General features: G+C 46.7%; 1 protein-coding gene across 1 annotated transcript; it reads right to left on the reverse strand.

Moving 5' to 3' along the window:
• Positions 1-1,108: 1,108 nt before the first annotated feature.
• LOC149358181 (uncharacterized) lies at positions 1,109-11,791 on the reverse strand. The gene is made up of 5 exons (XM_089585096.1): positions 11,589-11,791; positions 10,672-10,707; positions 8,856-8,996; positions 4,153-4,295; positions 1,109-3,128 (listed from the first exon to the last, which is right to left on the reverse strand). The coding sequence occupies exons 1-5, from the start codon at positions 11,701-11,703 to the stop codon at positions 3,018-3,020; spliced, it is 546 nt and encodes a 181-aa protein (XP_089441222.1). The 5' UTR covers positions 11,704-11,791; the 3' UTR covers positions 1,109-3,017.
• Between the last annotated feature and the right edge of the window lie 3,191 nt (positions 11,792-14,982).

Consider the following 14,982-nt stretch of genomic DNA (forward strand, 5'->3'; position numbering starts at 1 on the left):
GGCCGCTCCGACTTTTTTCTCGGAGCGCCTCAGAGCGCTCTGAGCTGGAGGCGGGTGCTCTGAAAGATCCAGCCGAATGTAGTCAGAGCGCTTGATTTCGACCAGCCGAACGTGCGGCTGCATCTCAGAGCGCTCTAGAGCGATCTGAAACGACCAGTCGAAGACACCATTAAAGTCGCGCGCTTGGTGGCGCTGCCTAACTGGCCGCCAAGCTTTTTTTTTTTCGGTGGAACGGCGATTTCCTGGGGCTGGTTGATGGCAACACTTCACAGAGTTTTACTGCTTGAAAAGTCTTCACGCTGTTCGGGATTTGGGCGGCCGTGATGTCGGTGGCACGCAGTTGGCTATAATTAGGTGGCAACGACAAGGCAAGCAGACGAGCAAGCCTGCACTCGACTGTTCGGTTTGGAAGCAGCCAGTGCTAATCTGTACTTGAACTGCCTGAACTGGTGCTGCACCCTGACGGCACCGCCGCGGAACCTCACGGAACTAGTGCAGTCAGATGGAAGATGTGTGTAACCTGTGGGGGCAATCTGGAAGGCATTAAACATCGTCGTCGTCATCGTCATCAGCCTGACTACACCCACTGCAGGGCAAAAGCCTCAGGACCAGCGGTTATCTTGCCTTCGCATTACATGCCCTGCCCAAGCCCATTTCTTCCTCTCTATTTCAGCTACGATGTCATTAACCCGCGTTTGTTCCCTCACCCACTCCGCCCTCTTCCGATCTCTTAACGTTACACCTATCATTTTCCGTTCCATAGCACGCTGCGTTGTCCTTAACTTAAGCTGAACCCTCTTTGTTAGCCTCCACGTTTCTGCCCCATAGGTGAGTACCGGTAAGATATACAGCTTTTCTATACTTTTCTCTTGAGGGATATTGGTAAACTGCATCCATGATCTGAGAGAACCTGTCATATGCGCTCCAGCCCATTCTTATTCTTCTAGTTATTTCCCTCTCATGATCCGGATCTGCGGTATACTTGCCCTAAGTAGACACATTCTCTTACTACTTACAGCACCTCGCTACCTATTGCGAACTGCTGTTCCCTTGTTAGGATGTTGAACATTAAACATACTCTGATCCAAACATTTCAGAGGACATGATCCACAAGCCCAGTATTTTATTGATAGTGAAAGCAAAACTAACGCATCAGCGGTAAAGAAGAGGTGGAATGGAATTCGAAATTTTTAAAAAGTACGAAAATTATACATTTTAGTTTACTGGAAAAAATTGCGTTCCCTACCGCCTCACTTCAAAGAAGACATCAAAATTTACGGGGGCACTTACGTGCTGCGAATGCGAAAGCATCCTTTGACCTAAAGGCCTTTACCATAAAGGCATTTGACCTAAAGGTCTTAATCACTAACCCTCACCATCCTCATCAAAGATGCCACTATCACTCTCTACTACTGTCTCGTTTAATGTCATATGGTCTACTACCGATGTCATCCGAGACCATGATGACGTCATTGGAGTTTTCGGGCCGTTTCGTGGGGACAGAAACGCCAGGTTTCGCGCCGATGAACCATATAATGCTCTAGCATTAATGGGATATTGGCGTGTGCTTAGCCCAGCGCAACAACTGCGCTGTCGAAACGGCTGCGGGCGCGATGTCCAAAGAGTCGAAACGATGTCGAAACGGCTGCGGGCGCGTACAGAGCGCTGATGCTAGATCAAGCTCGTTAACTAAAAGTCATTATTGGGTCCACTTTTGCCTGTGCGCCCCGGCGCCATTGAATTTGCGCAGCTGCAGTCGTGGACAGGATATGGGCCACGCATTGGCTAAGTCTTCTGACGCGTCTGGCGAAAAGTAAAGGACATTTGATGCATGTGCAAGTGCATGGCCTCCGAGGTCATCCGTTTACGAGCGCAAGCAGGTGATCTCGGAGGCCATGGCAAGTAGTATTTACTGTTGCCTCTGCACACCAGGGCGGCGAACATTTCTATTCAACTCGACAGAAGAGTTTGAACACGGAAGTGTGGTTCATATTCTATCCGCAACTGTGCACCCGTGCAGTTTTCTGCCCTTCGTACAAGGGATGGACCTTGTTTTTCTTCTATCAAATAACTGATAAACAAAACGAAGTAAGAGGATGTCTGTTGGCCAAGGGAACAGCCGCTTGTTTCCCTCGTATCAATCCTTCCGGATGCAGATCAATCGGCGGAAATAAGGCACCAGCGAGGGGGCTGGCAGGAATAAGTAACTACATAAGACTTAGCATAAATAATGGTATCGAAGGGAAAAGCTGGGCGAATTTGTTGAAAGTACAGTTACTTTTGGGGAAATACGGCGGCGTTTCGATCGAGGCGAAGTGCAAAAGGTGCCTGTGTGCTACGCGATGTCAGTGCCCGTTAACGAACGCCAGGTGGTCCAAATTATCCCGGACCCCGTCAGTACCTCTTCCTCTCTGCCTTTTTAACTCCCTTCTTCATTACTTCAGGGGCCGTTTGAGTTGTCCATTCAGAAGTGAGATAGCAATTGCGATTTTCTACAGTCATTACCAATTATTTCGGCAATTTAATTATTTACGGTTGCCATGGAAGCTAACTGAACCCACTAGATGGAGGGCATTCAGTTGCGCGGCTCTGCGTCTTCTGTCTTGCGTAAAAAGTAAAAAAAATGCTGCTTCAGTTCCACTACCGCAGATTATATTCCTTTTTTTCCTTCTTACTTTGTCCACCTTGACTCCAGCTATGCGAAACGCCCCTCAAGTGTCATGCAACCAAGGTGGAAAAAAGAAATAAAATAACTCTAGTGCGTGTGCATGCCGATGTTTTTACTAGGCGTACAAGTGTGTTTGGTATATACATCTGATCGCTTGCTTTGTGCGTGTCTCATTAACTCCGCCACATTTTGTCTTCCTCACGTACGATCTTCGCAAGGCACCTGCAGCAGACGCCCACATAGGTGGGGTCTTTCCATGTGCACAGCTTGCATCCGGGAATTACAGTGTATTTAACCATGTAGTGTAATTGGGCTCGTTTCGTCTGAGGCGCAGCAGTCAACGCGCATGTCACAGCTCGTCCCTGTCTATTTCAGGCTCGGAGACTAATTCTTGCTTGAAGTTCAAGTCTTGGGCCAGCTTTTCGTTCGCTTCATCGACGCTTATGCCTACGGGGTTCATCTGAAATGATGCAGAGAGAAAGGTTGGGGGTGTTTAATGAAGAACAAAGATTTTAACCGATTAAAAAGCGCTACATGCTACTCTGTGTTGGGGAGTGGTCGGTTTTTAGGGAGAGAAAGGCAGAAAGAAAAGGGTTCAGAAAATAAGTTAAATGAAAGAACCAGAAAATAAAGAAAATATGAGGTCACTGAATTGCGGTGATTACACATCAAACGTGAATGCAAGAAGGTTATAAAATTTGCGAGAAGTTAAGTGCCCTGATGATGAGCAGACGAAAAGTTCAGTGAAAAGCGAACGCAAATCAGTGGAGGAGGTACAAGAAGGTTTCAAAGTTTGTTATTTAGTCCATTGTCCTTGTTAACGGAACTAAAAAGAGTTCACAGTCAGTGGCACTTGTGTGAGACTCCATTTTCTGCTCATAGTTGGACTGACGTATATGAACAGAGTATGCAGACGATGATTTGAGTAACTGTAAGAGCACAATGCTAACATGACCTGTGACTGTCGATGAAGTCATCTACTGCAGCTCTTTTTGTTGGAAACATTCAGACGCCATTCTCCAAGGGCACATTTAGATCGCCCTTCTGTAGCCCGCGCACTTTAATATTGTCACAAAGCATGTCTTTATAGCGCTGTGATGTGCTTGTCGAGGTAGGACTAAAAGGTACGTCTGTTTGCGACTCCAGTGCAAATTATAAGCGCTACACCTCCATTTTATATTTTCTATTAGGTGCGTTTCTGTTCCCTTGCCCTTGTAAAAGTAGTTTCGAAAACGAACCTACAACAGCTGTCGCACACGTCATAGACATCATCGTAGATTGCACGATTTCATTAAAGAGGAAGGTTGGCGCAGACGTGTATACGGTTCCGGTTCTTAACATCATAGCGCCGAAGCCTGTGGTCGAAATTCAGGACCCTTCGTGCGTTGACACGGTCAAGAAGGGTGCCTTGTAGTCTACATCCTAGTGGAGTTCCTTCTATACGTACGTTCCAACATAAGCCTCGCTGGCGTCGTTCTCCTTACCCTGATGTCTGTGTCCCGATACCCTGGCGGGCAGACTTCGATGGTCTCGTCACAGAACTCGGCCTGCAGCTTGAGGTTGTCCTTCACCTTGTACTTCTTGTAGAAGCTGTGCAAGCTGTCGACCAGCTCGTCCTTGTAGTTGTCTACAGGGACGAAAACAAAAAAAAATGGCGGATGGTTTAGCGTGGTTTAGCTTTTCAGACCATGCGGTTGCTCTTCCCAAGCAACCTCTCGCAATCACTCATTAATTGAACTGTCATTGCGGGCAGTACAAGGAAGGATATGATCAGACTTTGTGCAAATTCTGAGTCACGTCTTCACAACGCCGGGGTCCTTGCCTATGAGCAACGGAAGTTCTGGTCAAATCCATTTTCGATAGTCCGTCGGTAAAAAAGAAATCCTCAACGGTCGGGCGGGCACAATGTAGCCAATGCATGACGCATACTACAGTTTCTATAAATCGCCACGCTGACTACGAGCGTATTTATCGGTAGGTTTTCGTTATCACCCGTGGTTTCGACCAGAACTTGGTCAAGTGATTTCCGGAGCACGTTTTTAAACTGGACCTTTCGTAAAAAACTAGAGGAAAAGGGACATACTCAAACTAATGACAATTCAGCCATGGCAGTCTGTTCGAGTGGAATCACAGCAGTTGGATGGGGGCTACTGTTATGTTTTGAAACATGAGAAGCTTGTTCAGACTTGATCGTAGTCTATTGATTAAGTTTGTAATGTTTTCTGCAAAAGTGTTGTCGTCTGCATTGCGCTAGACTGCGATAAATAAGAATCCGCACCGGATTTCACAGCTTTCGGTCATTGTCAGAAACTTGTGGGCTTCGTACACAGCGCTCACTCTCTCAGGACACGCAATTCAAGGTGGAACAACTGGCAGTCCATATAATCGAGACCAAACGTAGGACCACCCGAGTTTGCAAAGCGAACACGACTTAGATGTCCAAAATTCTCGGACAAAAAATTTGAAAATTGGAAAATCGTAAGATACTGTTATGCAAATATTGAAGGTAATGGTCCATTCTTTCAACAAAATCTTTCTGGTAAAGTGTTTCCATCGATCGCATCGAACAGTTCAAGGTGCTCTAAAGAGGAATCTGAACTCGTATTTTTACCGCGGGAACTCGATCTACACGTTCCGAGCATTCTTGGAAACTTCGAATGATTGCCCTGTGCGGCCGATTTCCTTAATTTAAATCAGATTAAACATCCCGGCTCCCGCCTTTTTTGAACTCACCGCTGACGGTAGAAGGAAGGAGTCAACTAACGCGTGAAGTGCCTTTCAGGCACTGCACGCTTTCGCTTTTAACTTGTTTTTCTAGGTTTCCGTGAATAAATATATATCCAGTCAGGGACTACATAGCTGCAAATTAGGCCCACGGAAATAAAAATTCGCATGGACTCTTTGGTTTCGCCGATCGCTACGTATCACTCCGCCGATGGGAGAGCGGCAAGCCGCCACAGGACTGGTTGAAAGGTTGGTTGACTCCTCCTACCGTCAGCGGTGAGTTAAAAAAAAAGGGCTGGAGCCGGGATGTTTAATCCGATTTGATTTACGGAAATCGGCCGCACAGGACCATAATTCGAAGTTTGCAAGAATGCTTGGAACGTGTAGATCGAGTTCCTGCCGCAAAAAGACGAGTTCAGATTCCGGTTTAGTGCACCTTTAAGACGGCATAGAAAACCAATACTGAACACTAAACGACGCTTTCGCTCGGTGATTGCTAAATGTTTCTACCTTGCATAAAGCTAGCCCAACTGTCCCAAAACTAAAAAAATGGCTATACTGTCTATTTTTACTGCGTTTAGCTCCGTCTACGGATACATTTCGGCAACGGATCCGAGATCATAGCCATGTCGGGCCTAAAGGATGCAATTGCGTACGTGAGCGCTCTAAGAGAGCATAAAGCAATGTATAACAGGTTAAAAGAACTATATACGAGTACCCGAAACAGTGCACGGTAAAAACATAAAAAAAGAACACTTGCGCTAAGTGTCATGAGAGAGCGCCATTAATTACCCCGGTCGTTTAGACCAACACGTAGCAGTCAAACACATGAGGCACGCCCAGCCTATCTCGCTGTCTGTTAACCTTCCTATTTCTAACTGCAAGCAAAACAAGGTAACTACAGACAGCTATGCGCACTTTCCAGTACATGCATACTTTTGTCTCTGTTTATCAGTCCTTTGATCAAAATCTGAGGTGTTAATCGCACACCAAATTAACAGCACACTAACAAGCACGTTTCTCGGTCATCTTAACCACATCCGTGTACCCCCCGCCTCCTTCTTAAATAAAAATAAAACAATAAAAGAGATTGTGCTTCGGAAGTGTTAAAGGTGCACTAAAGAGGAATCTGAACTCATCTTTTTTACAGCGGTAACTCGGTCTACACGTTCCGAGCATGCTTAGAAACTGCGAATTATAGCCATGTGCGGCCGATTTTCCTAATTTAAATCAGATTAAAGTCCGGCTCCTGCCTTTTTTTTAATTCCCCGCAGACGGTGGGAGGGGGACGACCAACGCATGGAGTGCCTTTCAGGCAGTCGCATAGCGGCTTTGCTTTCGCTTTTATCTTGTTTTTTAGGTTTCCGTGAATAAATAGGTGTAGTCAGAGACTACATTGCTGCAAATTAGGTCCACGGAAATAAAAATACGTGTGGATTCTTTTCTTTTGCCGATAACTACGTATCACTCCGCCGATGGCAGAGCGGCAAGCCGCCACGGGACTGGTTGAAAGGTTGCCTGACTCCTCCTACCGCCTGCGGGGAATTAAAAAAAATAAACGCGAAAGCCGGCGCGTTTAATCGGATTTAAATTAGGGAAACCGACCGCACAGGGCAATGATTCGAAGTTTCTAAGAACGCCAGGAACGCGTAGATCGAGTTCCAGCGGTAAAAATACGAGTTCAGATTCCTCTCCAGTGCACCTTTAATTGTTGGGATAACTGGGACTGTAGTTGGGACACATTCATAGAATAACAGCGCAACGGCTCCAGGCAAATGAAAACACACAGAAAGAAGGGCGGAAAGGACGAACACAACGCTTGTAGAGATCGTAGGCGAGACTATTTCCAATGCATCACAAGCGAGTATTATACATCCTTTCGTGCTTATCGGTTGCAGCACCTCCATGTAGCTCCGATCCATACCCTTTTATCGCGCAGAGTGAACATAGGCGGAAATTGACATTCCTCTTGCCGAATGTTTGTCCAAACCTCCGCAAGATAGCTTTGTACAAGTACGTGTCCTCCGTCCCTCGTTCTCCGACAAACGCTCTTCTTCAAGCCAGCTTATTATCCAAGTCGTGCTGCTATCTCATAGGACATTGAGTCTATAAGCGCTCCTTCCCGAAAGGCGGTACGTGAGTGAATTAAGGCATAGTGCAGGCTCGGAGAGCCTCTATTATACGCTAAGTGCAATTTGGACGAGAGCGGCCGGCATAAACCTTCCGAGCCGAATGGAAGGCTAAAAGACATGGTGGAAACAGAGCAAAGCGAGAGGAATGAAACGTGATATTGCGCCAGCGAGATATGGTACCCTAATGTGCACAAAGAAGAGGTAGCTCGCAAGTTTTTATCGCTCGGTACACCTAAGCCTTTCCATGCTGCATTTTCATGTCCCGTCGGTACACTGCTTACGCGCCTGCAGCGCGTTTTATAACTTATTTTGCGTATAAACGGCATTCGCTCTTTTTGTTTTATCAAATTTTGTAACAGCCAGTCAGGGTCATGCGTGCGTGGTCTATAAAGCCCTTCGCCTAATTTGCAATTTTTTTCTTCTTTTGCCATATTTTATTCACTGCTAACCTTCAGTGCCTCATTTTCTTTGAATTCGTAATAAGCTGAAGTGCCGAGGCGTCATCGTATTATAATAAGAAAAAAATTATTTAATGTTTGGTGTTAAGAGAGACCGTAAACGTCAAGGGTTTTATCCCGTTGTTTTTAGTCTTTTAGTGCAGTTGTAATGGCATTAGAAGTCGTACGTGTCATGATATATGCGGCTTCAGGCGCTGCTAAGTAGTTTTTGTTGTTTATTAACTTCGAACTTCAACGTCCCTAGCTCGTTTGCTCCCGACAGGCAAGCGCATATTAAGTCATAACACTCCTAAAATGTATTTCTGCACGATATCTTCAATCATCCCTGGTGAAAATTGATCGATTGGTCGATCGATCGTTTGATTGATTGATCGACTGATTGATTGATTGATTGATTGATTGATTGATTGATTGATTGATTGATTGATTGATTGATTGATTGATTGATTGATTGATTGATTGATTGATTGATTGATTGATTGATTGATTGATTGATTGATTGATTGATTGAGAAAAGACCGACTGCATGGCTGGCTGACTAGCTGAATTACTAAGTGAAAAGCGAACAAATCCTAACGACACAGCACAAGGCATTCAAACAATGACAGTTTGTAGGTGGGGTCAACCAGAAATACTGTGTAGAATGCGTAACATGAGAGCTTGAACATTATTTTAGCAGCAGCAAATCCGGTGGTTCATGCCGTGCGATTGGCGGTACCCATGGCGACATTCTCAGGGTCCCATAATAGCAAAACACTGCATGTATTCACAAATTAAGCCGGTCTGGAGACTTTCCGACACAAGAAACGTCATCTACTATAGCTACAACCTAAACCTTGCTGCGGCTGTGCGCAGTATCAGAGTGTCGCTCACCGAGTATGTAGTTGCAGGCCTTGAGCATCTTGGGTGGGCTGTGCCTGTACACGACGAAGTTGTCGGCGTTGCACAGACCCTTGAGCGCACCCTCGATGAGTCGCTTGCGTCCCTGGCTCTCAGACAGCTTCGGGTGCAGCTCTACGCATACGAGCCACAGAGGCAAAGTCAGAAGTCTAAGCCTGCTGGTGCGCGAGATCATTTTAGCACAGTGCGATATACATCGTATTAATTCCAACATTAATTAAAATGACCCAGATATACACAGACTAGGATGAGTTAGTGCGGCTTGCTTGATGTATAGCTCATTGCAGCTTATAGGTTGCTAATTTTCACTGTCAGTATATATATTTTTTTTCTCAGAAACTTTCGTCCGTACTTTCTCTACGTTTCCTTGTGGACACATAAGCAACGACACTGAAGAGTACATGGTGTACGCGGTGAAAAGAGACCGCGCTTTGCTGTTCGCGTTCTGAGGCGACAAGATCCACGCTAGCTAAGCGCGTCATTCTGTTCTGCCGCCATGATGAAATGCGATTTCTGTACCACGGAACACGGGCCCAGCTAAATGCAGGCATATATCGGCCTTGCATGCCCAGATATCCTACAGTGCGCACGGGTTCTCCACAGCCAGACCAATGACGCTCTCTCGCAGGAAGCTTCTACTCTATAGAAGCAGTGTTTGGCACCCAGTTAGAGTTCTCGACGTTATGCTAGTGGTTACAACTTGTTTCTGGAACAAAAAGTAACACATTATTAGTATCAGTTACTGAAAAAAGTAGCTAAATTACAGAGAACAATACCTCTTACAAAAATCATCAAAGCAGTATGAATGAATGAATGAATGAATGAATGAATGAATGAATGAATGAATGAATGAATGAATGAATGAATGAATGAATGAGCTGTTTATTTCGAAAGGGAGGCTCAAGTTGGGGAATTCTTTCCATGTATCAATAGACCCCTACTTTTCCCTTCCTTAACAATCAAAGAAGTATAAAATGTTAAGAACATGTAATTAATTACAAGTAATCAATTACTTGCAAGTCTGGTAACGTACAAATAGAAGAGACTTCCGAACATTCCTAAAGTGAGTTGTGAAATGGTTTCACTATATGCTGGCCTCGCCCGTATAGGGCCGACCACGTTCTTAACATCACAATTTCAGGAACTTTTCGTTAAACGCGTTGGCGAGAGTTCCGGATTTCTTCTGGGACAGTGCAGAGCGCGGGCTATGGCTGGCTCGTCATGGCGAAGTCATCTACGTTTGCCTGTCACATCCTGGGCCCATAGCTCACGCTAAAAGCAAGTATTTCGTGTTTGCACAAGGTTGGCGGGCGACTGCACATCTTTTAGCGAGTATATTTCATGAATTGGGCGAGCCCCCTTCGTTTATTCCATTATCGACGCACATAACTTACATATCGCCAGTGACCATTTTTTTTAGAAAACACGAAAGAAGATAAACGTTAAAGCCCACGGACAAAATGGTATCAAGCCGAATAAATGCACCAATCTCTATCCATCACAGAAGATCGATATTACCGTCTAAAAACAAGTGAAGCAGAGTACAGGATAGTTTTGCTCACGAATGGATGCCCACTTATAGCGCTAGTCCTGCCTACTGTTTTTTTCTTGCTAGTTGTTGGTTCAACTTGTTTTTTGTTTTTGTATTTTAAATTATGTTCTTTGCTTTTTACGCAAGGCATCGCTACTAAGAAAGCTGCGCATAATTTATCCCTGTGTAGATCGTCATTAACTTTCCAAGCAATTTTCTCGGAACAGAAGCAGATTATCAAGACGCTGCAAGACTTACGTTGCAGGATAGCCACACACCCATCGCACTGGAGACCTGTAAGTAAGGCTTCGTATTAGAAAGTAGAAGCGACTCTTACACATTTTTAGCAACTTCCAGCGACTACTATTTGAAGGCACCTGGTAAGCCTCAATGACTATAGTATACAACATAGACAAAAAATCATTGCCTTTTTCTGCCCACTAAAAAGGATCAGTCTCCATGATGTTCGGCTGCTGAACCCGAGCTGGCGGACTCGATAGCGATTGTAGCAGCCGCATTTTCACTGAGGCGAAACGCAAAAGGTGCCCGTGTGCTGTGCGATGTAAGTGCAAGCTAAAGATCCCCTGGCGGTCGAAATTATTCCGGAGCCCTTCACTGGCAACCATTTCTTCGTTTCTTTTAATCCCACCTTTCTCCCTTCCTTTACGGCGCTGTTCGGTTGTCCACCGAGATATGTGGGACAGTTACTGCGTCCTTTCCATTCCCCAAAACCAATTTTCAAATTTTCAATGAAAAAGTGCCGTGCACTAATAATGCTTTGGCGCATGTAAGAACACTCCATGTGGTCGAAATTAAACCGCGGTACTCCACTACTATCATACCACATAACCCTAGGCAAAATTCCCGTGTACTGTGCGATGTCAGTGCACGTTAAAGAACCCCAGGTGGTCGTAGGAGGAGGAAGAACATTTATTTCCGCCGAATATGGCGCGGCAGCCACATCCGGGTCCGCACGCAGGCGTCCGGGGAGGCAGTCTGTCGCACCGCGGCCGGAAGACATCCGATCGAAATTTCCGGAGCCCTCCACTACGGCGTCCCTCATAGCCTGAGTCGCTTTGGGACGTTAAACCCCCTGAACCAAGCCAAACCAAACCAAAATTCCACTAAGCAACCAATGGCTTCGTTCTCGCCTACGCACGTCCTTGTAATCTCACCTTGGCCTGGTGGCTTTTCCGCGGCATCCGTGGCAGACAGGTGACAGGCAACGACTAAGATCACTCCCAATATAAATCCTCGCACAGCGGAGGAACAAATCACCGACGATGCCATGACTCGTAGCTGCACGCGTTTGCAGTCCGTGCGAGCTATGCTTTCTGCGTCCACTGTCCGCAGGAGTTGTCCAGCCTATACCTTTTCGACTGCAACGTGGCCTAAGGTACGTCAAAGCTCCACCTCGCCGTAAGTAGCGTGCAGCAGAGGCAATTACTGCAAACGCGAAATGTGTCACAATCGCTGTTTCGAGAGGAAATGCAGCCCTCCGTACGATAAAGGCTGTAGTTGCTTGTGTAGAGAGCCTGTCTGTCTGAAGGAGAGACCGCGACCGGACGAGACCGTTTCCCGTCCCCGCTTGTCAAGTGCGACACAAGAGGCTTATTCCTTCCGAGGCAAAATAAACACAAAAAGAGAGAGGAGAAAGACCTGGCCGGGTGGCTGGTGGGAGAGCCTTCGATATATCTTAATAATGTTCGCCGTATATATAGACAGGAAGCGATCTTGGAATTCACTGTACTGCCACGGCCGTTTGATGCAAAGCGCAAAGCGAGGCGCTTTGCGCTTTGTATCTAGCGGCCGTGGTACTGCACGCAACTTCCTCGAACGCAGTATGGCTTTTTATCAATGTTCGCCATTATATAGACGTGGAGCGATCCTGGCCTTCGTTGTACTGCACGCAACTTCCACGAAATGGTCTTTCTATCATCTATTGTTTTTGCCTTCGATAAGACAAACGGAAAAGCCGATGAGACGAGGGGGGGGGGGGGGGAATTGGGCACGTTGAAGTCTATGTGAGAGCTCGGATTAGATAATGTACCTTTTGTGTAAATGCTCTCGCATGCGATCTAGAAAGCACATTGCTGCGCCCATCGACAGGCGGGCAGTCGCGGAGTGAAAGTTACGAGAGGTCCACTCAAATGCAACACGCTTAAAGGGCAGCGCCGTTATAACGCCTCTAGGCCAGCAGAGTGTCAAGAAGTGGTTTTCTTAGAAAGCATTCGATTATTTTTTCGTCTGCCCAGGAACAAGTACGCGGAAATTTTCATCCATGCGTTATATCCATTATCCAGCGTATGAAAACGTCTTGCTGTCCCATGACAAACCTCGTTACGTTCCGTCACGTGCCTCATGCCTTTGGCTGAATTAGTGAATGTGTGTGCGTGCGTGTGTGTGCGTGTGTGTGCGTGTGTGTGTGTTCGTGTCCGTGTGTGTGCGTGTGCGTGCGTGTGTGTGTGTGTGTGTGCGTGTGTGTGCGTGCGTGCGTGCGTGTGTGTGTGTGCGTGTGCGTGCGTGTGTGTGTGTGTGTGTGCGTGCGTGTGCGTGTGTGTGCGTGCGTGCGTGCGTGTGTGTGTGTGCGTGTGCGTGTGTGTGCGTGCGTGTGTGTGTACGTGTGTGTGCGTGTGTGTGTGCGTGTGTGTGTTCGTGTCCGTGTGTGTGCGTGTGCGTGTGCGTGTGCGTGCGTGCGTGTGTGTGTGTGTGTGTGTGTGTGTGTGTGTGTGTGTGTGTGTGTGTGTGTGTGTGTGTGTGTGTGCGTGCGCGCGCGCGTGGTGCGTGGGGGGGGGGTAACGTACCAAAGCGACTGAGGCTATGAGGGAAGCCGTAGTGAAGGTCTCCGGAAATTTCGACCACGTGGGGTTCTTTAACGTGCACTGACATCGTACAGTACACGGTCCTCTAGAATTTGGTCTCCATTGAAATTCGACCGTCGCAGCCGGGATAGAACTCGCATCTTTCGGGGTCATGGCTGGCTACAAGACATGCATGCCGGGTGCTTCAGCGAAGCCTGCAAGTAATATTTTAAAATTTATGTTTTGAGGTATAAACTGCAAAGATAGCTTTTCGGCATAGTAAGAGAACCGATGAATCATCATAATCAGCGAGCTGGCTAACTAAATTCTAAAATCCAAAACTAGTAAAATCAGATACCTGGTTGTAAATCAAGATTTGGAGCTCACCGTTAGCAGTAGCCATATAACAGTCTTTAGAATCTCGAAAAGGCGATTACGATCGGCGGCATAGCACAACGTATTCTGGCCATCGCATTCTCCATTCGAAGCGCTCTCCGGTGTTGCATACGCAGGAATGCCCACCACTACATGACAATCGACGGTGCTCGTGTCATGTGACCTTCTGTGTCCTGTCCTAGCTGCTTGGCTACGAGCAGCGGCCCAGGCCGGACCGTTAAACCCAACGTTCCAAAGGCTTGCCTGCGTGTCAAAAAATTGGAGGGACACTTAAGCTCCGCCTTCAAGGGTATGACGCGACAGGGACAGACCTGGCCACTGTTTCCTCTTTTACAATCAATACGTGAAAGACCACACGACATATATGCAATAAAGCCCCGCTTTAACTAAGCCGTATGAACGTGTCTGCGAGGTGAGCGGCAGCGTGTCGACTCGCAACCCAAGGTTCAGGAGTTTCCGATGCGCCGATGGTGTGGCTGGCGCCATCTATGGGAGCCTCTTGTAACAGCCACCTTTTCGACCAGTCTGGATTTTTCCGTCACGCCGACGGCAACGCCGACACCGGCTTTTCTGCAACACGAGTCCTTTACGATTTCGCGTAAAGCCCTATTTTTCGAAGAAGTGCCAGTCTAACTCATCATTTTATTCCTCTCTAACGGCGCTCCTGCGATGCAAACAATCTCGTTGAAAAACATCAACAGCCACGGACACATTGTTTGTGGGAGTGACATTGTGGCCAGTCTGCTTTCCAGACACAGGATGGAGCCGCAAGAATACCTTCTGATTCCGTTCGGGCGGGTTTTCACACGGGATGAAAAGCTGGCCCTACCGGCATTGTGTTCGGCAGAGTTTCAAATTCCACGAAATTAGTTTGGTTTAGTTTATTGCGGTTTAACGTCCCAAAGCAACTCAGGCTATGAGAGACGCCGTAGTGAAGGGCTCCGGAAATTTCGACCACCTGGGGTTCTTTAACGTGCATTGACATCGCACAGTACACGGGCATATTTCGCCTTCATCGAAATTCGGCCGCCGCGCCCGGGATCGAACCAGCGCCTTTCAGTCAGCAGCCGAGCGCCATAACCACTCCCAAAAGAAAATTTCTTCAGACTGTCTATACAGTATCCATAGACTTGCCTATAAACTCTATACACTTTATACAGACAAATCCTATAGACTAGTCTATAGGCAATACAAACCTTACGCCTTACAGTCTATAGACAATACATAGATTTATGGTCATACACTTTTAGTTGACTTTTGCCCGAAGGCATTACACGAAGGAAAACCGGAGAAAGTTCATCGTAGCTTGAAAAGTCAATAGAAGGCAAGTGCAAAATGTAACGTAAAGCAGACCAAAGCAAAAGGAAAACTA

The sequence above is a fragment of the Amblyomma mixtum genome, chromosome 3, assembly GCF_055824585.1.
Source record: "Amblyomma mixtum isolate Tamu chromosome 3, ASM5582458v1, whole genome shotgun sequence".
Taxonomy (NCBI): Eukaryota; Metazoa; Arthropoda; class Arachnida; order Ixodida; family Ixodidae; genus Amblyomma; species Amblyomma mixtum.

Coding starts and splice junctions, on each gene's coding strand:
- LOC149358181 (XM_089585096.1), bottom strand. CDS start 11,703: ATGGCATCGTCGGTGATTTGTTCCTCCGCTGTGCGAGGATTTATATTG. Junction 8,997..10,671: donor GTGTGTGGCTATCCTGCAAC/GTAAGTCTTGCA, acceptor TCGTATGCGTAG/AGCTGCACCCGAAGCTGTCT. Junction 3,129..4,152: donor ATCGGGACACAGACATCAGG/GTAAGGAGAACG, acceptor GCATCATTTCAG/ATGAACCCCGTAGGCATAAG.